A 25333-nucleotide genomic window follows, 5' to 3' on the forward strand; every position below is an offset into this window, starting at 1 on the left:
TGAGTTGGATTTCTCCAGAAGGCATAGAGAGATCTGTTTATAGTTTCTAGGTAAGAAAGAGTTTATGAACTTGCCTGTGTCTTAGAAATATGCTCTGGCAGAATAGAAAAGGTGATCAACCAGAGTAGGACAGAGGCCACACACATCTGCCCTCAGGTCAGATACCTATACATTTATTTGGTTTGATAGTCAAACGATTTTAATGTAAACTAGTTGCAAACATTTAAAATTTGGGAAATTTTACATAAAAATCTAGATTTTCGAGCTTCTATTAAGAAGTAGAGTGCACAATATCTGCCTGGCAAGAAACAGCTGTTGCTGAGAAGTGTCTTCCACCTTCAGCTAGAGCATGCAGTCTGACATTTGCTTTTCTGGTTCTCGTATTTGAGTGTGAGACTCTTGGAGTAAAGCAAACCCAGGGTCAGAAAGATCACTGGTGATGATGTTGCAGTTGTACTGTCAGGACTGACGAAAACCTAAACTAAGGTGGAAGCCTTGAGGAATGAACAGGAGGGCAAGGATGGATTTGCTGATTGTTTAGATGTGTCATGGATGAAAGAGATGGAGAAATCAAAGAAGACTCTCAGGTTGTAATTTTAGGTAACTGGGTAGGATTCCCATGTAGTCAGAAACCCAGAAAGAAGAGAAGGCTTTGGGAAGATGACAGTGTATTCAATGTGGCTTTTTGTGGTTCAAGACTTTGGAAAATATTGATTAGACTGTTGAAAAGTACTTATAGGTCAGGAACCTGGTCAGAAAGTATTGTGCTAAAATAAGATTGTTGTTGTGACCCAAGCAGTTGTAAAAATAACTTTTATTGTCTAACTCTCATAGTTTATCTTGAACTCTTAACAGGTCGTCAGGCAAATATCTGTTCTTGAAACCAGAAAAACAAATCAAGAAATTGGGATATTTGAAATGCCTAGAGTGGGCTTATAACTGTAAATGATATTTTACAATGGAAAAGTAGAAACAGTCTTTAGCAGCCAATGTGAAATAACTGGGTAATGTTATTTAATAGAATGCAAATTTGAAATGAGTGATAACCATTATGGAGAATTTTGTTAGGAAAAAAATTAATAAAGTGAATGTAACACATGAAGCAGAGCTGGAACTAGGAAAAAGGAAGTCAGGCTCCTGGGGAACCAAATTAAGGAGACTCCCCCTCTCAGGCACTTGTGGGACCCTGACGGTAAGCATCTCCTTAAGTACTGCTCCCATCCTCATCCTTGCCTTGAGTTTTTGAAAAATATATGTTATAAATGTTTATGATTATATATCACAAACTGTTATTCTCAATTTTATGAAATTCCCTAGATATGATTACAATAGTCATTTGAGATTTATGATCTTATCTAATTGTTATGTATGTACCCATTGTGGGGTGATACAGGCAGAATAAGCTCTGAATTTGAGGCTTGTGAAAACTATAAGAGCCTCAAGTCTTGTCTTATGAGTCTCCGGGTGGAGCTGAACTGGCTGCAGCTCCAATGAGAGGCAATTGCTTGAGAACTGTTTCCACCAGCATATTGCATGGAATGGGTCCCTCTCTGACGCAGATCCCACTGATACTGATGTCGCACTCTTGCTGATGCAGATCCCACTGATATTCATGTCGCACTCTTGCTGATTTTGATGGGCCAGTCAGTAGCAGGGCAGCGTGCCAAGATGCTGGAGCAAGGAAGTCCTTTGTACTATTTTTCTCACTGCAGTCTTTTCCTTATGGCATGCCATTCTGTCTTAGAAAATGTGAGACCTGAAGTAGACATTTGGCATCATCTAGTCCAACCTCTTTGATACACAGATGTAAAAACTGAGGCACAGAGGAGGGGAATAACTTTGCTCAAATCAAAAAGTGTATTAAGGATGGATGCAGTGGCTCACGCCTATAATCCCAGCACTTTGGGAGGCTGAGGCGGGTGGATCACAAGGTCAAGAGATCAAGACCATCCTGGCCAACATGGTGAAACCCCATCTCTACTAAAAGTACAAAAATTAGCCGGGCATCGTGGTGCACACCTGTAGTCCCAGCTACTCGGGAGGCTGAGGCAGGAGAATCGCTTGAGCCTAGGAGGCGGAGGTTGCAGTGAGCTGAGATCTCACCACTGCACTCCAGTCTGATGACAGAACGAGACTCTGTCTCAAAAAAAAAAAAAAAAAAAAGAAAACAGGTTCAGGGTGTTGCAGCAAGTAATAATGATTAAACATTGTTTAATTAAATAATTAAACAATGCTTACTTCTCTCCCACTGACGGAGGTAGAAGGCACAGCACCATGGTGAGCAAGGCCCAGCTTTCTGCTGTGTTCCTCTGCCATGCTCAGCATGTGGGCACTGTGGAGTGATGCCAGACGGCTGTGCCATTCCAGTGCACTGAGGACAGAGGGACCCTTTTCCTCTGAGGACACATCATTTCACCTTAATCCCTTTGGCCAGAACAAAGTTGCATAGCTGCAAGGACGGCTGGGAAATATATTTATTCTGGGCAGCCATGTACTTAGCTACAATTTGGAGGTTCTAAAGAAAGAAAGGAAGAGAATGGAAACAATTTTCAAGGCCTACCACAGCAAATTGGTGCCATTTCTAGGACTAGTATCCTATTTCCTAACTCCTAGTAGAATGTTTTTTCTATACCACAGATTTTTAATTCTCATAAAGATGTGATTTTTAATTAAGAAGCCTAGAAGAACACTTTGAATATGCACAAATTCATCATTTTATATGTCCATACTGGATGCAGTGATTCCCCTTTGCTTAAGATCAATTTTTGTTTTTATTAATCCCTTGATATATAGATAGGAGTCAGGCAGACCCAAGTTTAATTTCTGTCTACCAACTTGTGACTTTGGGTCCATATGAATAAAAAATCTATGCTTTGATTTTGTTTTTTCCTCTCTAAAATAGTAACAACATGTCATCTTGGGGTTGTTTTAAAAATTAAATGGGATGATATTAATGAAAGAGCCTAGCCCAGTGTTTAGTATTGAATAGGTAGATATCTGATGGTACAGATACCAGTTTCCTTCTTTCTCCTCACTTCCTTAGGTTCCCTCCAACCTGAAGACAATGTATGTTTTTCATAGATAATTACAAGGAATTTAAATCCTTGACAAAATGATTTTCTGGCTATCCATAGCGGACATGTCTAGATACATACTCTGTTCATTTTAAAAGATGAGGAGGTTCTGACACAATCAGAGAACTTTTTAAAAGTTATGGATGCCTGAGCCCCAGCCCCAGAGATAATGATTAAACAGGCCTAGAGGTTGTTAGTTTTTGAATGAAGTTTTTAGTTTTTATCTGCCTGAGTGAGTCTGATGTGCTATTGTGTTTTACACAGATCAATATGATGGTAGAATGAAACAGAGAAAACGGGGAAGCTGAGAGGTCACTTAGGCAGGTATTGTGATTATCTAAGTGAGAGATCGTAGAATAATATGGTAAAAGATGGAATTAAAATATTTAGTGGGCAAAATTAATAGGACTTGATACCTGATGAGATATAGGAAAAATAAACTTAATACATCTTTCAACACTAGCAAAACTGTAGCTCTTGAAATTTATCTGACCTGAACTAATTGGTTCGGGGTAAAGGAGAGGAGAAATTGTGATATGTGAAATATATTAATATTTAGAAAATTCTTCTAACATTATTAATATATAGAAAATTCTTAATTATCTGGAATAATGAGCCAAACTCAACAAGATAAAATCTAAGAGGGTCAAGTCAAATTTCATTCTTACCTTTAAAAGTTAGCTATACAAGTACATCATATAAATGTCATTTACTTTGATAGCTGTTTATATTTTTTAAAAAAAGAAAGAAAACAAGACTTGTAGAGAAGATAGTCTGACCGCAAGATCAACAATAATAATAATAATGTAGGACCACAGAAAAGTAAATGAAATCTTGGACTGCATTCATCTAAAGAGGAGCATGCAGAACAGGGAAGCAGCAGTGCCTGGAGTGCTGAGTTCAGTTCTGGGCCCCACATGATGAAGGGAACCCGGATAAACTAGATCTTGGGCAGACAAAGGTGCTTGGGAGAGTGAGGTAACAGAAATTTCTCATAAGGAATGATGGAAGGTATCCCTTTATTCCAATAAAGAGAAGACTAAGGAAAGGCAATGTTTTCAGTGCTCTTTAGGGCTGTTAAATTGAAAAGGCAACAGATTTGTCTGGAGAGAACAGAAGTAGGGCCAATGGGGAAGAAGATATTTATGTCAAAATAAGAAAGCTCTAACAATTAGACCTACCAGTGGAATGAACGAACCAAGAGAGTGAGCTGTCCCTGGACATGGTATAAGCAGCCTCAGGGGCTGGAAAAACACTGACTGACTGGGAATGTTGTAGAGGGAATTTATAGATCAGATTGATTGGGGAAAATAGCCCCGAAGGTTCTCCTCTCTCTGACATCACTCTATGATTCTATGTGAAGTTCTAGCTTTTTAACTATTTTTTTGTATAATTAAATAATTTGTCTTTATTGATTGAGAACTAATCATTTAAAAAGCTACTGTCTTTTCATGTCTAGAGATGATAAGAATAATACTACATGCTTTTGAAGAAAAGGAATTTTATGCAAATAATCCCATACCAGTGTATTACGCTTTTGCAGGGATAATCAAGAGCTTGCAAAATTTGAAACCACATTTTCCCCTGTATGGAGGAGGAAAGTCTATTTTGCATCCGTACTTTATGCCTTGGGCATTATTATTGCTCATATGCTCTAGGATTTTTAATAAACCTAACCTGCTTCATGAAATTACACTGCATTAATTCAACATGGCCATGTCCAAAATTTAATATTCATTCATTTATTCAAGTATTTATTCAACAAACAATCCCTACTATATTTCATGTGCTATTGTCAGTGCTAGAAACATCAATTTAAAAATGTTTAAATCCTAGTCTTCGAAGAGTTTATAATTAAATATAAAAATATTGTCTATGTGTCAATTACTGTAGCTCCAAATACCTATTTACTCCAAAAATTAGTGTCTGAAAGGAACAATCACTTATTATCTCTTACAGTTTGGTGGGTCAGAAATTTGATAGCATCTTGGGCCAGGCGTGGTGGCTCATGCCTTTAATCCTGGCACACTGGGAGGCTGAGGCAGGCAGATCACTTGAGGCCGGGGAGTTCCAGACCAGCCTGGCTGACATGGCGAAAACCTGTCTCTACTAAAAATACAAAAATTATCCAGGCATGATGGCACGTGCTTGTAGTCCCAGCTACTTGGGAGGCTGAGGCATGAGAATCACTTGAGCCCAAGAGGCAGAGGTTGCAGTGAGCTGAGATCATGCCACTGCACTCCAGTCTGGGGGACAGAGTGAGACTCTGCTCAAAAAAGACAAAAAGAAAGAAAGAAATTTGACTGTGTCTCAAGTGGGCAAGTTTGGCTTGGGGTCTTTCATGAGGTTTCTGGTGTGAGGTCTCTCAAAGGCTGCTTCTCCTACACCTGGGCCAGGAGTGTTTGAACAGCTAGTCTGGAACAACTTGGGGTCTTCAGGTATCTCCCTCTATCTGCATGTGGTCTCTCCAGCTTTGGGATAACCTAACTTCTTACATGGTAACTGCTATAGTTTGAATGTGTCCTTTAAGTTAATGTGTTGGAAACTTAATTCCCAATGCAACAGTGTTGAGAAGTGGGGTATAATAAGAGATGATTAGGTTACGAGGGCTCTCCCCTTATGAATGGATTGATGCCATTATTTTGGAAATAGGTTAGTTATTGAGAGAGTAGGATGTTATAAAGTGAGTTTGACTCCCTCTTGCTCTCTTGCTGTCATCCTCTCTTGACCTTCTGCCTTCTGCCCTGGAATGACACAGTATGAAGGCCCTCACCAGATGCTGGCACCATGATCTTGGACTTCCCACCCTCCATTATCATGAACCAAGTAAATTTATGTTGTTCAAAAGTGACACAGTCAGTGGTATTGTATTATAGCAACACAAAGCAAACTAAGGTAGCAACTGAGGACTCCAAAGGTATGTATTTCAAGAGAAAACTATATCACATTTTAAGATTAGCATTAGGAGGGTTGGGTGTGGTGGCTCACTCCTGTAACCCCAGCACTTTGGGAGGCCAAGGCAGGTGGATCACCTGAGGTCAGCAGTTCGATACCAGCCTGGCCAAACATGGTGAAACCCCATCTCTACTAAAAATACAAAAAAAAAAAAAAAAAATTGGTGAGCACAGTGGCGGGCACCTGTAATCCCAGCTACTCAGGAGGCTGAGGCAGGAGAATCGCTTGAACCCGGGAAGTGGAGGTTGCAGTGAGCCGAGATTGTGCCAGTGCACTACAGACTGGGCAAAAAGAGGGAGACTCCATCTCAAAAAAAAAAAAAAGGTTAGCATTAGAAGTCAGGCAGCATCACTGCTATGACATTCTCTTGGCCAGGCAGTTGCATAGGTTCTCCCAAGACCTCACCTCTTAGTGGTGGACTGTTAGTATCACATTGTGAGATGGGATGTGTTTTGGTGTAGTCATCTTTGAAAATTACAATTTGCCATAGCATATGAACAGATAACACTATACTTGGGTTCTCTGCTATGGTGCTGTGAAAGAACAGAAGAGGAGAGTGATTAGCAAAAGAGGTAACATTCACATATCATGGGCCATATAATTTGATGTATGTAACTTGTTAAGGAAATATGTTCAAGGCAGGGGCAACAGCAGATGGAAAGGCATGAAAGAACAATGAGCACAAAGTGTTTAAAAGCTTGGGTTGACAGGAACAAAGACTGAGTTGTAGGAGAGGTGACAGGCTAGGGGCCTAGACAGGGGAGGTAGGACAGTATCCTGAAGGGCCATGAACATCAAGTTAAAACGTTTGGCTTTGGGGAGCAGTCTCTGTCTTTAGAGCACAGGCATATAAACTGATCGTCTTTGGTAATCTCTTCCATCTACAATCTTTCTTTCCTTTGATAGTAAACATATCATCTCTGTTAAAGTTCCTTCCTAGCTTAAACTGAACACAGACTCCAAACCATTGAAGCACTTTAGATTTTTTTCTTTTTTTTTTTTCCTTTTTTTTTACTCACCACAAACAACTCTAGAATGGCATGCATTTGAACAAACCAAAAGTGATTTCACTCTTCTAATTTTCAGTGCTTTTTGGCTAAATGCAGAGTGAGAAATTCATACCTTTTTCAAGCAGTGTGGGTTCTTTTTCCCAATTTCTGTCATCCATCTGGTTCTCTGGAGGTCTTGGAATCCAGGAAAGTGTTAGTTCACTGTGCTGAAATCCAAAAAAGACTGCTAAACTGTGAAAGAAAATTTGCATTCCAGAGACACTGAAAGAGTTAGTCCACCACCCTTTTGCAACAGCAAGGAGAAAACATCTGTATTTCCTGCCACTTTGTCTTTAAGCAGTTATAGAATGGAAAACCCTATACTCCCTGGCTGTGCGTTTCATACCTAGTTAATCTAAATCACTTTTGTCAGGGTGGGGGAGGAATCAAAACATGGAATTATTTTATTTCTAGTGTCAGAAAATATTACAGCCAAGATACTGTTTAAGGGAAGCAAATTACTTCACCAGCTTCCTTTTGAGCTCCTCATGAGGTTTAATTCTCATGAATGGGTCCTAGAGCCGACATTTGACATACACATCAGCAGTGCTCTCTTCGGAAGGGAACCGCACAGTCACAGCCATGATGTTGGCATGTCTTTATGGCCTTCCTAAGTCATGTGCTGTCTTTTGTCTTCCATTGGCAGAAATACAATTAGAAGGCCTTGTTCTCAACAGAAGCCAAATGATTGCCAAATCTGTTCAACTGATCGCTAGAGAATTGAAGTCAGCTCATGGCCCTCTGGCTGTTCTCTTTGCCACTCCCAGGAGTTACAGGCTTAAAGTTATCCCTTTCTTTTGAAAGAGGATCAAGTTTGGTTCAAAGAAGCTTTTCTATCATCCCCAGGAGTACAAAGAGAGCCCTTCCATGACCCTAGTTGTTTGGCTCAGACCACTTATAGCTTACTGTAATTTAGGAAGTAATTGTAATTCATAAAGCCAGGTAGATAATAAACATCTTGGCAGGGTTGAGTTTCAGGCAGCTCTGAAGGGAACCAACATGTGAGTGGAATGGTATTGGGAACATTTCTAGTCTCTGCTTGCAGATCTTGATTCTAATGGGTGACTCAAACTGGTTTAATTCTGATCTGAAATGTGCAGGCAGGCAGTCATTACTGTGTATACACATAGCTGAAAACATCATCGCTTAAGCATGGATTTTAGACATTCTCCTGGATGAGTTAGTTACCCATGATAGACAAATACTGTAAGTAAAAAGAGCATTCTCCTAATTTCTATGTTGTGTGATTAACTTCAGATCATTTATATTCCTGGAGAAATATGTAGCACTATTTTTTCTTTAAAAGATATATTCTTGCTGAGGTAGAATAAAGAACACAAAAGTTGTAAGAGGCCTTAGATTTTAGGTTATTTAATGTCATTTAATTTTGTATTCAACCAATACTTACTGATTGCCTGTTATGCCTTAAGCGCTGCCGCAGAGGCTGCAAATGCAGTAGTGTCTTGAACAAACTAGTGTAAGATGAACAATAAGCATGGCAGAAGCATAGTAGCAACTAAATTCATGAAGTGATATCATAGTGATAAGCACTATGAAGAAAGCAACAGGATAAAGAGACAGAGTCTGGCTCTGGAGAGGGGGCTGCTGAAATAGTGTAGTGATGCAGGGCATCTGAGGATAGTAATGAAATTTGGGGCATGTCTATGGGAGTAGATGCTGTTGGATGAATCTTTGGAGTACTCCCAAATGATTGTTCATTCATTTACTTACTAAAATATTTACTGGGCTCCTTCTCTGTGCCCCAGGCATTGTTCTGGAAACTGAGGGTGATGCTTTGAACAAGACAAAGAACCATGCCCTATTGAAGCTTTTGTTCAGTCCTCAAATCACTCCATTTCAAGGGACCAAAAGCCCTATTAACTTAATTCCCTTATTTTATAGCTGACGGAATTTAGGCCCAGGGAGGAAATGCTTTGTACAAAACTCACTGCTGGTGGCTGACGTTGGCAAGACTAGAATACAGCCCTTGACTTCTGCTTTATTTCTCCTTGCCACTGAGCCATACAGAGTCTCTGTAACCATCTAGAAATGTCAGCAATTCTAGTCTAGTGCTGGGGTTGGTTAGCACTGTGACCCAAAGATAAGTCTTTTTCTCTATCAAGGCCTCATGTCTACTCTTAATAAAGGTAACAAAATTGAGGGTTGTTAAGATGGGGCTTCACAGGCACGGGTACCAGGGGCTTTGTTGGACCTTGATTACGGTTAAGTCAAGAAAATGGACCTTGCCAAGTATAACTGCCGCAAACTAGACAGAGAACTCTATGAGACTTCTTATTGGCTCATAGACTTCTCTGTACACACTCTAAATGCATGGTATGTAACTACTCCATCACTTGATAGGCATTCCAGGTATGTAAACTAAATAAGATACATGGCAAGAAAAATTACCTGCTGAAAACAAAACAACAAAAACAAAATAATCTGTATTTTTCCAAACTCAATATTCAAGGGAGTATGGGTACTTGTGTATATATTTTATACTTGTCTACTTCTCTCCAGTAATAAGAATGATAGAAGTTGGCTCAGTTGATTAGTCAGAGGCTGTTGAACCAAGATATAGGGTCGATCCTTCTGTGTAACAGTAATTCTCTCCAGCGAAAAGAGCTTTATAACAATATCTTTATATCTATTTACATTCTTAAACAGTGCTTCTCCCATTTCTTATCATATTTAATTCTCATTGTTAAGAGATTGTTAAGGCAGAATACTTAGTATCCCATTGTATAGATGAGAAAATTGACACCCATGTAGCTTATGGAATTTTGTTCAAGGTGCTGTGAATTCCAGCTACTCTGGAAATTCACTGCCTCAATGAAACTGGTCTAAATGTTGGTTAATAGCCTCTATTTATAGGTTGCTGATAGTAGGAATTATGAAAGCTGGACCTAAGGCTTCCTAATGTGAGGCTTTGGATAGGATTATCTGCTCTGAGCTCTTAGCCAGAAGGCCCCCATATTTATCAGTGTGCAACAATCTTGTTTTGACAGCGACAAAACCCAAGTAATGTAACATACTCAACTTAACAATTTTTCATTGGCTATGTAAGTAATTATGTTAATTTTATCATATTCTTATTGTTAAGTGGGCCAGAACACCAGGGAGATGTGTTGGTATTCCAAAAAGGACCTAGTGTGGGGTTGGGAGAAGAGCACTGCATAGAAACCATGCCATCTGTGTCCTGGACTTTTTCACAAAATAGTATATCACATTGGGCAAATATACCACAATAGGCAAATCAGCTTCGCAGAATGCAGTGTCCTGGTATGTGAGGTGAGACAGTTGGACAAGATGATTCGGGGAATTTTTCAAGCTCAACCAAACTATGTATTTATGAGAGGCTATGGGAAATCTGCATGCTAAAGATTATTAACTGCATTCTGAATAATTGCCTTTATATAGAATAACAGAGAAAGATATCTGAGAAACTTGTTAATTGGAGGACAGTGTGAAGTAGAAGAATGAGCCTTTCTCTTTGTACTTTAGAAAACACAGGTTCAAATCCTGGCTGCATTTATAGCTGTGTGTCATGTAATGCGGAAAAGAATTCTACCATTCTACCTCCTATACCAGATTGCTCTGGAGATTAGACGGGCTCCTGTTTGTGTACATTTAGTAAACTTTAAGGATTGTACCAAATCAAAGTATCAGTTATTATTTTTGGTGTATAAAGGAATATTAATTACTTTTATGAAGAATTAAGAAATGTATGGATTTGGGGTATAATAAGGTTTACACAGAAGAAGAGCTTTTTCACAAAATTCCCAGGAAAGCAGGGGGAAACTCACTTAGAAATCTAGAAGCCCATTTTCTATTATGACATTATCCAATTATCCCAGAGTATCATATACACAATTCCTTAGATAATCCATTTGCTGAAAGGACAGATATAAAATATAGGAGAATTAATGGTGAAGGGAAAAAATAGAAATACGGTGCTTCAGTGTGGTAGTTACATTAAATGATCAAAGGATGACAAGTTAATTGAATAAATGTCTTAGCTCCTTGAAATTTGTATAGGGAATTTATAAAACTAACATTTATTATACAGTCAGGACTGGGTTCTCGCTTTGATAATATGTGAACTCATTTAAACCTCACAACACTGCAATGTAGACATTTCAGTCTACAAAAACCAAAGGCCAGAAAGGTCAAGAAAATTGCCTAGCTTTTCGAACCCAGATCACCTTTTTCCTACTGTTTCACTAATGCTCTTACTATAATATGGCAGACCTTCCTTGATGTCTGAGTTAATAAATCTTCACATGACTTATGTTGTAAAGGCAAAATCTATCATTTGACTTGTCTCGGAAGGAAAGGAACTCAATTCTTTTCTTTCTCTCTCACCATAGTCTTAGTCTTCTCTGATGTGTTCATTATGCCCATGGCATGAAGGTCTGACCCACAGTCATCAGCTCTTAGGCCCCTTCCCCCTGCCCCACATTTTTCAAGGATCAGAACACATTCAAAAGAAGTGTTTTGGAAGACCTAGCATGCCACATGGGTTATGCATTTTAAAGTAAAATATTACCTCTCCGGGCATTAAGGTATAAATAAACTAAATGTTCTATAATTGAGATTTTCTTTTCCGATTTAGTAAAGCTCAGATCACAATCCTAACCCTAGTGCTTAAGAATAAAAAACAGGGCGTAATTTACTTTGTGAAGAATGTGATTTATAGCTCATGGCAAAATTGAATAGAACGGCCTAATTGCTGTAATCTTTTTGTTCTTTCTGTTGGCTTTTTCCTTATGGTTTTAGGGCATATTTCTCAATTTTAAAGCCAGTTTATATAGTCCAAATACAAACAGAAAATTTTATAAGAAAATTTTTTTTCTAAATTTTATTTTAATAGTAACACATAGGTTTTGTCTGTGCTAGTTAAAACATGGATGTTCGGCCGGGCGTGGTGGCTCATGCTTGTAATCCCAGCACTTTGGGAGGCCGAGGTGGGCGGATCACCTGAGCTCATGAGTTCAAGACCAGCCTGGCCAACATGGTGAAACCCTGTCTCTGTTAAAAATAAAAAATTAGCTGGGTGTGGTGGTGTGTGTCGGTAGTCCCAGCTACTCAAGAGGCTGAGGCAGGAGAATCGCTTGAACCTGGGAGGCAGAGGTTGCAGTGAGCCGAGATCGTGCCACTGCACTCCAGCCTAGGTGACAGAGTGAGACTCTGTCTTCAAAAAAAAAAAAAAATGGATGTTCATGTCTGGCAATATTGAGTTCCCCTTCATCAGTGCTGCTCAATACACAGATTTCGTTACAATATTCTTCCTGTGAAATGAATTTGTTTCAGTGCAGGCTTATCTGCGACTCCTATAAGAGTATTAGATATTAAAGACTCGTTATAGCACAACATTAATTCCAAAGTGGGTTAAAATAAGTTTTTTTTCAAGTGCCAAATCCAATCCCAACTAGAATAGATTCTTAGAGTCATAGACCACCACCATACTGCCTGCTCTCTCACCATTCATAAGTAATTACTCTCTTCTCTGCGTTCCCATCATTCATTACTCGTGCCTCAATGATAGCAATTTGTCATGCCCTTGGCCTCGAATCAGTTGTTAATAGTTGTGTCCACCTGTCTCTCTGCATTGAGAACCTTTGAGGGCAAGGATGGCATCTTTATCTTCCATCTCTTCCTCTGTACCTGCCAGGCTGTTGAACACTTTGTTCCACTCTTTAGGCTTTCTGCAATATTAGAGTAAGTGAGGAGGCAGCTCTGCTCTTTAGAGAGGCATATAAGAAGTTTGTTTAAAGAGAGTTTATAAGAAAACTGAGGCAATAGATGCAAAAAGTTATGCTCCAAAAGATTAACAAAAAAAGTTGAAATTATTTCACTGAATTTTCAGTTCTGTGTTTCGTAGCTGTCATCTTCGGGGGTAGGGGGGTGTGTCATGACATCAAAAAAGTAGTTTAGAGGTTTGATGCTATCTATTAAATTGTTTCAAAACGTTTCCTATCTATCAGGAAAACTTTCATCTGTAAAAGAGGAATTTTGATTCTAATGGAAAAATCAGTCATAGGGGTGGGATGCTGTTAAGCTTGAGATTATTATTTTCAGTCTGTTTCAAAACACACATTACATGCAGATACAAATATAGACTTAGATTAAGATATAGACAAAGGACATTAGAAAGACCAAGAGAAATGTTAATAAAAAGTTCATGTCTCACAGGAAGGCAGAGCTGTTGGAAGGTTATCTAGTATAGGGTCATTAGAACTACCAAGGTAAAATGATATCTTCACTTGCAAAGCAAACCCAAAAGTACTGCCATCATTTGGGAAGCAATCTTGATGACCAGAATCAAGGTAGAGAATAAGTTTTTATTCCACAATTAAGTTAGGCAATAGCAGTATTCTGAGTTCAAATAATGGCACTGGCATTTCAAGAGAAATTGGCTGAGTCATAGCCCCGCTCCTTTGCTGTACCACATTACCATTCTGTTGGGAACACCTACACTTGAGCTGTACTTCCCAACCTTTTTCACATCCCAGTTCATGTGGAAAATGATGGCATTCATTCAGCACACGGAGTAAGTGGATGAGATCTCTCCTGTCCTGTTCCTGAGGCAACCACTCAGGAACTCTGGACACCTCTGGTCCTTCCGAATCCTCCCAAATATGGTGCATCCGGAACCCACTTGAAACATACTGTGTGTTAACCTGCCAGTTGAGAAGTTCTAGACTGGAGAATTGTTTTGCATGGTTAAATAGAAAAAAAAAACTTATTTTATATAAAGTACTTACCTGGACTTTATTAATTCATTAACTAACTGATATTTGTGGAGCATTAATTTTATGCAAGCATACTGTTGTAGATGCTTGGGATCCAACGACGAGTTTTCTCTTGTCCTATAGGAGTTTAGGAGACAAATTGTCTTAAGATCTTAGCATGTTTTCTCTATTTATTTGCATGTAACTTGCAGATAGCAAGCCTGAATGTCTTCTTTCTATTTGAAATACAGTGTGTGTCTACCAATATACAGATTCCATATAATGTGATGTAGCAGAGAGAGTCTCCATTGGACAGAGAATTAGGAGACCTTTATTGTAACTCCCAATCTGTCACTAGCTGTGTTCTCTATCTATACCTTAGTTTCTTGAATCCAGCAGTTGGACTAGAATCATGGTTTTCAGATAGTACAGGTTCCATCCCTTCATGCCCTTCAGCCAGAAGTGATTTTGGGCTCTTTAATATGTGCTTTTTTTGATAAATTGTTTCCCTGAAGAAAGGATTATGGGTGAATGGCCAAGTAAAAGAAGGTGAAAATTCCTGAGCTAGTGTAATCTCTAAAGACTTTTCAAGACTGAATGTCTTCTAACTCTCTCTTTTTTTCTTTTTGTTCTTATCTCAACAAGACCTAAACTATCTAGATCATGAGATGTCACTCCTTATCTTTCCAAGAGTCTTTCCTGTTTCATGATATTGTTTTTGTACCTAAAAAAGGTAAAGATGAATATAAGATCACATTTTAATTTTATAAAATGAAAATGTTAACATTTCCAAATGGCAGTAATCACTTTATAGTCTTCTGAATCTTCAATTACTTATGTAAATGAAGACTATATATCTTGATTTTAAATACTCAAAATTGAACACTTACATATACCTATGTAATATGTAAATAATGGTAATATTCTTATTCTTTATCATCTCATTAGTAGTTCACGTTTATGTTATCTATATGCTTCATTTATATTCATATGATTCTTCAGCTCTTCTGCCTGTGAGTTACAAGTTATTTATACAATATCCAAAGATAGAAAAAAATACTACCCCATTGTATCTCTGACTTAAAAACGTTGCATTTGGGGGTTTTCTGTACAAAGTTGATTTGTGATTTAATTGTTAGTTTCACTGAGTTTTTTTGTTTTTAGTCACAATTGTATTGCCAACATTTCAGAAAAATTTATAAGCTGTGACTTTTAGGAACAGAATCTGCTTTTTTCTGCTACTCTTACGTCTTTTCATTTTAACCATACTTTCATTGGAGTAGCCTAAAACATTTTTTTATGGAAAAAAGTCCTCAAACAGTGCCTGTTGCAAAATGAATAAAATTTGGATTCTTCATTCAGCTTTGGCCAAAGGCCTTCCACAGCTCGTTACCAATTACTTACTGTGTGTCATGGACTTTGTAGTCCCTGGGCAAGGATGCTTACTATTGTGGATACCGTAGATAGAGTGTACAATAGGAATAGGAAGTATAAGAAGTATAGGGACTTCCTATACTTTCCCACAGATGTTGATTGCAAGGACACTTCTTGATAACTAACTGTGTGCAAATCTGCTTCAGAATTTGTTTCCTAGGAAACACAACCTCAGACTATGGCTTCATGGGAGGAGAGAGGAGTGATTGCAGTTTAGTCATAGAGGTTGACATAAACCACTAAATCAAGTACATTGTGTTCAGTGTCATGGGGGAAGCATAATACAATCCTATGGGAGCGGAAGAAGTTACTTACTTTTCTTGGAATACAACAGAAAAAGATTTAGGAAAGATTTTTCGGAAGAGGTGACATTTGAGTTTCACTTTGAAGAATGAGTAGGCATTCTCTAAGCAAAGTAGAATACAAGATAGTCTGGGCTTGTAAAGGAATGTTGCTTATTAAAGATGTGGCAGAAAGCTCAGTGTGGCAGCTGGGAGGAGGAGTCCATGGGACCACGATGGAGCTGGATCAGCAGTCCAGTCACAAAGCACACTACTGATATTGAAGGTTCATAAGCTGGAAGGTGCTCTTTTCTTTTAAATCCCCAGCTATCAATGCTGGCAACCCTACTAGACAAAAAAAAAAAAAAAAAGAAAGAAAGAAAAGAAAGAAAGAGAGAGAGAGAGAGAGAGAAAGAAAGAAAGAAAGAAAGAAAAAGAAAAAAGTGATTTGAATAGGCATATTTAGAGACATCCCTCTTTCACTTATTTGCTTAAAGACTTTCTTTTTTTTCAAAACCGATTTATTTGTCAACCATTTCATGTCATGGGTTCAGATGAATCCAATATTTGTATGAAGCGTGCATCTTTTTGTCTGGCTTTAAAATAATCATCTATAACACAAAAATATCCCTCTATGATCCTTACAATTTTACCATTAGCAATTTCTAGAATTATCAGTGGAGGTGCATAGTAAAGGTAATATAGTCCAGGTTTCTAGCAAATGAATGCCCCTTTCAAACCTCTGATAAGGGGTTATCCAGTTGTTTTTGTATATTTCTGATAATGTAAACATGTATCTTTTTCTATCGTTGTTAATACTGATTTATCACAGATTAATACAATTACAGAGTTTGAATTAATCATTTTTCAAATGAGAAAACTGAGATCGAAGGAATAAATTATTTACCCAATGTTATACAGCAGATTTTGACAAAGCCAGAAGGATAATTCATATTCTTCACCTAGCAACTTTCCTTTTTCATGGCCACATAATGAATTCCTTAGCTCCCTCTCTGCATTATTAGGAGTCAGGTAACTGGGGTACCAGTCCCATCTCTGCGTCTCATGCTCTCCACAACTTAGGTCCAGCACATCCATTCTCAAAGTCTGCCTGCTCACCTGTGGAATGAGAGTCTGGACTAAGGGAACTCCCAGCCCCCTCCTCCTGACACTGTGAGCTTTTCCTTTCTCAAAGGCTACTGGTAGGCCCCACTGGAGACTGAAAGGGGAAGATTGCAGTAAAAGGTGCAGGCTGTCGAAGGATAACATGTCCTTCTACATCATTCACTAGCCTAGGATGCCAGTCAACTTCATTCTTGGAAGCTTTATTTTCCAATTTGGGGGCATTTTGCAATAGGCTGATTTTAATCACATTTTATACTTTTTTTCCTTTGTTGCAGAAATGTTTGTATTACCTGTTCTTTGAATGCAGCATCTGTAGACCACAAGGTCTTTCCATAGGAACTAAGCCTGTTATATTGCTGCTAGTTTTGAGTAAATGAGCTGAATCTTGCAGCCAAGCCTCAGTGCAAACAAAAACATTTTCTGGCCAAACATTTTCTGGTTATTCAACTCCATTACAGGGCTGACTAAAAAAAAAAAAAAAAAGTAAAAACCCACAGAGGAGCAAAACATAAGTCCTGGGAAGACAATTTCCAGCCACATTAGCTCACATTGTCAGGGTAGAAAAGAAACAGGCCCTCATTCTTCAAACCATCATCATCTCCAAACTCTTACCCTGTGCTCTTCTGCTATTTTAATTTCACCACTTCAAAATGGGAAAAACAAATAGGTTAATAGTTTCCATGCGTTTAGACTGTGACCAGAGGCATACGAAGCAATTTCAGAACCTCAGGCAACCACAGCTTTGAGGGAAGGATGATGATGGATTTACCAATTCATCTTGGGATGGATTCCAGAGTTAAGGGAGTCAGGCCAGCACTGTGCTGCCAGAGTGGGATATAAACAATATTCATTCGTTCATTCTTTTTGTACACATTCATCTCAGGCTTATTTCTATTTCAGACAGTATACTGGGTGCATTATAGGACAGAGAAATACATTCTTAAGACATAGTCTCTGCCCCTAATGAAATTAAAGTCTGGTAGAGGAAATAGACATAAGCACAAATAATTTAAATAAAGTGCACACTGAAAGTATTGTAAGCAAACCAAATAAAGTGCTCAGGAATGGGAGAGAAAGAAGCAATTCATTCCAAGTGGGACCATTGAGGAAGGCTTCACTGGGGAATGGCCTTCTAGCCTGTACCTTGAAAGGTCAAAATGGCAAATTGCGATACATCTAGGCATTAGCCAAGGCACAGAAGTATGGGAGTTTCACATAGGTTTGAACAAGAGTGAGTGGTCTGAGATGTTATGAGAACCATAAAGGGGGGTTGGATACCATGTAAAGAATAAGCTCTTTTTACATTGTGAAGCCATTAAGATTTTATTATCCAGAAAGGTACTTGTATTTGATCACATCTGTGTTTGGAAAGAAAACTGGAAGTCATTGGAGACAGGGGCAAGGGGAGTGTTATAAGAAGAGAGATACAAAGAAGCCAAATCATAGGTCATTGCTATAGGTTAGACATAAGGACACTAGTTACCTACGTCCAGACACTTCTTGCTTCATAGCCATTTATATATCCTCATGGTAAAAGAGCAGCTACCCCTGAATTTCCACATCCCATTCAGTTCTGCATCTTTCTAATAAGATCCACATCCCGGGTTTATTCCTGATTGTAAACTCAATGAGTTAATCCAGATACCTCAGTTGGAATATAGCATTTTACATGTGAAACGTGGTTGTTTGCTAAGAGCATGGGATTAAAGGGCAGGATGGAAAGTTAACAGCCGATCTTTCTGAGACCTGACTCACTAACTGGTGTCTCTTTTAAGGGGTGCTATATATTTTTAAAGCTTAGAATATTTTTAAGGCCAGATAAATGTGTTTCTTAATTCACTTTTTCAAACCAGCTCCCTTGTACGTTCAACATTTCTGTCAAGAGTTTGCAAACTCTAAACTTGGAGATGGTGTGTAAATCAAAGCTTTAAATGATCGGAAGCCTAATTGATTATGCTGAGTTCTGATTTGGGTTCTGCATTTAGCATGCTCTGTCTCAGTCATCTGACAGGCTATTCTGTAAAAAGTAGGGGTCTTAGTGATCGCAGTATGGTCTAAGGGGTCACACTATGTCTTTGATAATGCATCAAGTTTTAGAAGTAATAGTGAAGCATTCCTCAATCGGTGAACCAGAGTGGTATAGTTCAAGGGTCAACAAACTATGCCCATGGGGCAAATCCAGCCCATTGTCTGGTTTTTTTGTAAATAAAGTATTACTGGAACACAAGCATGCCCATGTGCTTGCATGCTATGACTGCTTTCCAGCTATAATAGCAAAGTTGACTTGTTACAACAAAGCCAGAAATATTTACTATATGGGACTTTAGAGAAAAGTTTGCCATCACCCTTGCTGTAGGAAACAAGGAAAGGAACAAGGATAGCAGTCAGAAAACACATGTCCTCAGTTCTGGACTTGCCACCTACTACCTGAGTGATACTAGAAAAGCCACTTGACCCATCTAATTGTGTTTCCTTCTCTCTATAACACACTTCTTTGGCCAGTTTGTTAGTTAATTGGCCGATAACACTTGTTTTCTATTTGTAAGGACTGTATTAAAGCTGTAGATGTGGTTTGTAAATGGTGATAAATGCCTTCCTTAGAGTGGTGTGATAAGGACCTGAAACAATCTGTTTTGTAAAGATGCCTGTCATGCAGTATGGACCCCCTTCTGTCCCAGTCTAACGTGGTTTCTGTTTCCTTCCCCAGAATACTCTGGAGCAGTGCAATGTGTGTTCCAAGCCCATCATGGAGCGGATTCTCCGAGCCACCGGGAAGGCCTATCATCCTCACTGTTTCACCTGCGTGATGTGCCACCGCAGCCTGGATGGGATCCCATTCACTGTGGATGCTGGCGGGCTCATTCACTGCATTGAGGATTTCCACAAGTAGGCAACCTACTCTCTCGTCACCACCCTGCCAGTCCTTTTGGAGTCTGTTCTTACTGCTTGGCATCTGGGCATACATTCTTCTCTCTCAGAACTACAGAATTTCAGGATTTAGTGAGGCTTTTAAAAGAGCTTATTGCTCCCCTCCTCCAATGCAAGAATTAATATCAGACAATCCATGCAGTCATCCAGCCTGGTCTCTGTGTCAAGGCTTCCCCAGAGCTTGTCCATTGCATCTCTGGGTAACTCTAATGACGAAAAAGCTGGCTCAGCTATAGTGTGTATGTGTTAGAAAGAAACAGGATCCTGGCCTAAATATGAACAAAATTTGTGACATTTGGCATTGTTCAACTTATTCGAGCTCTTCAATTTGGTCTTTAGATCAAACCCTCTCTAAAGCTCTCTCAGCTGTGATGACCCAGAGTTTTCTCAAGAGCTAATCTGTGCATCCCTGCCACTCTACTGATAGGGAGTTATGGTGGACAGACACAGAGAACCATTCCGTTTCTTTTACTAATGCAAGCCTCTCACATATTCAAAGGCAGTCTCATGCCGTTGTCAACATATTGATGCCATTCCCTAGCCTTTTCTTCCACCCAAGTCTTCTCTTTCTCAAGTTATTTTTTAATAGAATTAATGAATGCAAATTGTGTGTTCTTTTGAGGAGGATTAAAAAATGGTGCCTCAAGATCAAGGCCAGTTATTCATGGGCCCAAAATAATCTGTCCCCACTACTTCATTTGTCTCATTTTTAGGGCCTTCTTTCCTGTATTACAGCTGGGGTCTTTATGAAAATTAAGAAATTTAAACAGTTTTGTATTGTGCTTATTTTTATTTGACCGGTTTGTTAGTTAATTGTTCGATAACATTCGTTTTATATATATAATAATATGTAAATATATTTTTATATATTTTATATATAAATATATTTATTTATATACATGTATATTATTATTGTTATTATTTTTTAGACAAAGTCTCACTCTGTTGCCCAGGCTGGAGTGCAGTAGTGCGATCTCAGCTCACTGCAACCTCTGCCTCCTGACTCAAGCAATTCTCCTACTTCAGCCTCCCAAGATGCTGAGACTACAGGCATGCACCACCATGCCCAGCTAATGTTTGTATTTTTAGTAGAGATGGGGTTTCGCCATGTTGGCCAGGCTGGTCTCAAACTCCTGTCCTCAAGTGATCCACCTGCCTCAGCCTCCCAAAGAGCTGGGATTACAGGCATGAGCCACTGTGCCCAGCCAACATTTAGTTTATATTTTTAAGAACTGTATTAAACCTATAGATATGATCTGTAAATGGTGGACTCAGGTTTCTGTATGTGTTTGCTGGGCAGTGGCTTTGAAGACAGCCTTTGAGGCTATCAAAGAGATGAAGCTTGTATTGCTCACCAGGTTGGGTATCCATTCTATGGCCTCCAAGTGTGAAGTCTTCTGGGTTAATTCTCACCACTGTGTTGATTGTCAACAGCCAGGAAGCACTTACCCCAAGGAGTTTGGAGATCTGAGACTCATATTTTAAGAATGAATGTCCTAACCACTTTCCAAGTAGCAAAGAAAGTGAAAACCTCACCAAAAGACGTGAGGTTGAATGAATTAAAAAATCCCAGAGGCGGAAATTTGCAACCTGAATTAGACAAGGAAAGACTCACTTTTAAAGGGCAGTCACAGCATAAATTGTACTTCACATTATTGATATTTTTAGCTTGTAATTACACATTGAAAAACCCCTGCATCTATTTAAGGGAAGTGAAAAGATCTCAATGGGGAGTATGTTCTGTTACTGTTTCTCTCCTTTCTTAGACTTACCCTAATCCAAGAAAGACTGATACTTATAATCAGAGCACACATGTTTCTGTGGCTAGAAAAGACTGATACATTACACCCCTCAATTAAAACAGGAAATCAATTTTGACAAATGCAAGTTTATATCTATGCCATTTATCTTTCATGTCTAGGGGTAGGGAGCATAATTAGAGACTGGTGACTGATGACATAAGTTTGTGGGTCTGAAAGCTCCCAAAAAGCAGACTTGAGCAACTAAAAGGGGGAAAAAAAATTAAAACCCCCAGCTAACCTTCCCCACTAGTTCAATGCATGTTAAAACATAAATTAAAAATGATAATAATGTTGTCTTCATGATTGGCAGGTATGTAGGGAGAGAAGTTTTTTGATCCTTTCCCCATTTCCTAAAGGAAAATAAGAAACTGTTTTATGGAACTCTTATTTATAAGCCTTAAAATTACTAGAATACAAAGCAGCTAAAAGTCCAGCATAGGCTAATCACTGAAAGATCAAAGAGAGGGCAGACAAAGGGATATTCCTCCTCCAGACAGTTTTTGGGGCCTTGTTTGTGGTCCTTTTGAATGGGTCTCCTTTTGTGGACCTTTAGAAAATGCATGTTAATTCAGTTCAACTCACATTTATAAAGAACCCTCTGTGTGCCAATTGCTGCATTAAATGCTGAAGGAGAGAGATACAAGGAGAGAAATTGTGCAGATATATATAGAGAAGTCACTGTCAGCAAGGAGCTTGCCAGGAGGAGGGCAGAGAAAGTGTGCAGACAGGGAGAAAGGGCTGAACTCCATGAGACAGGCACAGGTAAGGGCTTGCGCTGTCAAAGTCAGATCACCTGGCTCTGTGGTCAGAATAGGCTTTGTGGAAGGAGAATGTCAAGAGTGTTTTAAGTGGGAAACAAGGAGATTCCTGGCAGAGGGAACAACTCAGGCAAAAAGCAGAGGTATAGAGTTAGGAAAGGGTTCTCTGTGTTCAGGGAGATTTGCTTTGCTGTAACTAGAGCAGCCTGGGAGTAGAGATTACCTTGAGATACAGGAGACCCATAAGAAGGGATTTACCTCACCTGCTTAGTCTGCCTTTTATTTATTTGTTTGTTTATTTTATTTATTTATTTTGAGATGGAGTCTCACTCTTGTCACCCAGGCTGGAATGCAGTGGCACAATCTCAGCTCACTGCAACCTCTGCCTCCCATGTTCAAGCAATTCTCCTGCCTCAGCCTCCCAAGTAGCTTGGATTACGGGCACCCACCACCACGCCTGGCTAATTTTTATATTTTTAGTACAGACAAGGTTTCACCATGTTGGCCAGGCTGGTCTTGAACTCTTGACCTCAGGTGATCCACCCGCCTAGGCCTCCCAAAGTACTGGGATTACAGGCGTGAGCCACTGCACCCAGCCTTAGTCTGCGTTTTAAACCAGTGCTTCCCAGACTTTAATGTGCCTGTAATCCACAGAGGGATCTTGTTAAACTTTGGATTTTAATTCAGGTCTGGAGTGGGGCCTAAGATTCTGGATTTCTGTCAAGCTCCCAGGTGCCCATGGCCTGCACTTCGTGTAACAAAGTTCTGGAATACTGTTTTTGAGAACTTGTTAATGGACCGTCCTCTACATAACCACCTTTGGTCAATGTTGACTCATATCCTCCAGCCTACTGGACATGCAATCTTTCACATATGTCATTTCAGTTGACCGCTGCAACCACTGCAGTCTTCTGGAAGACTATCTCCCCCACCCTAACACACATATACACATTTTCTCATTTCACCTAAATGGTTATCTTTAAAGGCCCAACTCAATTACCGTTTCCTGGAAGAAAACTTCTCTGATCTCCACCCCTCCCTTTTCTCCTGTTTAGATTTACATCTTAATCTCTGTGTTTTATAGAGTTTTATAAGTCTGCTGTAGATAGCACTTACCACAGTCTGACTGGTATAGAAATATACATATGTGTGTGTGTGTATATACATATGTGTGTTTGTGTATATATATATAACTTTACAATAATCATCTTGTATCATTTTTGCAATAAGGATTTGTATATATAAATTAATAGAAATACTGCAGAAATATATAGAACTCCTTCTCAGGTCTGTACTGGAAGTCGTTGCTTATTCTTGTATTCCCAGTGAGAAAACCCAGAAAAGCAGATTTCTTTAACTGACTCTTTGCATGTATGGAGGCTTTATTCCCCTATCTGTGCTTTCTTATCAGGAATATTACCCTCATTCATTTATGTATTTAATCAGCATCCATTAGTTGATTGCCAGAAATGTGCCAGAATACAAGATGACCAAGATCATCCCTCTCTGAGCCTTGGCTCTGTTGGCTGTAAAGTAGAAATGATAAAAATACTTCCTCATAATGTTGCTGTCAGTAGAAAATTACGTCAAGTGTGTACAGCACTTAACAGGGCTTGGCACATAATAAGCACTCAATAAATGGTAGCTTTAATCATCGAAAGTTGTTTTCATCAAACTTATTTTTACGATTATTGTCCACTCAGTGAGCTAAGCCTTGAAATAGACCACCTGGGATTGTGAGCCCTCCTCGAATTGCTATCGGAGGAACACTATGGGGACTATGAGAACCACCTCCTGCCTCTTCGCTTTGGTTTTTCTCATTATGGAAATGAGGCCAATTGGTAGGAAAGAATCATTACTCAGCAAGAATACAGTTTATGTCTTCCCAAAGAGGAAGAACCTTGAGATTGAACATAAAGCCCAACTAATATCTTTTTTTATACAGAAATATGGCAGATTCATTTCATTAGATACAGCCCAACTTTTTTTTTCTGCACCAGTCACAATGGTTGTTCCTGGAGACTCAGAGACGGAGCAAAGTCCTATCTTGTGGAAGCTTAGAGTTTAGTGCCCCATAAATATATCCAAATAATTACTACCAAAATGGATAAATTCAATGACAGAATTCTTATCTTAGAGGAGTAAATAATTCTATTTGGGGAAATTGGAGAAGGCTTATGGATACACTGAAAAGGAAAACATACTTCTGCTCCCACAGAGTTTGGGGAAAGGAAATTTTGCAGTTGATCCCAGAAGCCTACTTATTTCACCACTGATGACCCAGATTTAAAAATAATCTGGTAGTCCAAAGCAATTTTTTGCCACTGAATATAAACTTCTTGCATAAAATACCAATTATAACAACTCTGATTACTGCTGCAGTGGTACCATGATCCTTCTAACTTTTCTTTCACAGCAATCAATTGATCTGCTGCTTAATTCATATTTATTTAGATTGCAGCCATACAGATGCTTTTTGGGTGCTGCCAGGAAAATTAATACCTACATATAGAATATAATGTATGTAGAAATGCTTTGACAACCGTAACGTGCTCTGCAAAGAGTTAGATTATTATCATTATTTCTTTTTAAGTCTCACTACAAATAGATAAATTTTTAACATCGTTTATCTTAAAACCAGTACCATGAAAACACTGAGTCACAGTCTGTTTTTCTTTTTTTAAATCTCTTCAGTTCTTATCCAGGTCCATTTCAAATAATATGTCATTTCATACCTTCACAAATACCATCTCCAATTTCCAGAAGATACAGAGAGATACATGGCTTATATTTTCAGCCAATTAACCTGTCACAGAAAAAGAATTGTTAGGTACCATTGATCATATTGAGAAATACTAAGAAATTAATAAGTATTAAAAGTATTTACCAGCAGCCTCAAAAACATATGCATATGCATATTTATATGTATATGTATGTGTATGTGTGTTAGTATACACTCACCCTTTAACAGTGCTAAAATCCTTTAAAGAATAAAGAATTTGATAGCTCTTTAACTTTTAATTTTTAAGCAAAAGTTTAACACAATAAAAAATGTAGGAAATGCAGACTTGGCCATTTTTAAGTTTTGTGTAATGTATATTTAAACGCACTAACCTCTGCCCTTTTGAAAAGCTGTGTATTTGAGTCTTCTTATGTCAGTTCCTAGAAGTCAAGACAAATTTCCAAGAAAGAA

At 38.7% G+C, this 25333-nt stretch overlaps 1 protein-coding gene across 11 annotated transcripts in view; it reads left to right on the forward strand.

Moving 5' to 3' along the window:
- The window catches only part of LPP (LIM domain containing preferred translocation partner in lipoma), a 738130-nt gene that overhangs the window by 694289 nt on the left and 18508 nt on the right, over nt 1–25333 (forward strand). For all 11 annotated transcript variants that reach the window (XM_034957879.3, XM_014344489.5, XM_063603023.1 and 8 more), the window contains one exon: nt 19360–19538. In XM_034957879.3, coding sequence (XP_034813770.1) covers nt 19360–19538 — 179 coding nt within the window. The remainder of the gene's footprint in view (nt 1–19359; nt 19539–25333) is intronic.

The sequence above is a fragment of the Pan paniscus genome, chromosome 2, assembly GCF_029289425.2.
Source record: "Pan paniscus chromosome 2, NHGRI_mPanPan1-v2.0_pri, whole genome shotgun sequence".
Taxonomy (NCBI): domain Eukaryota; kingdom Metazoa; phylum Chordata; class Mammalia; order Primates; family Hominidae; genus Pan; species Pan paniscus.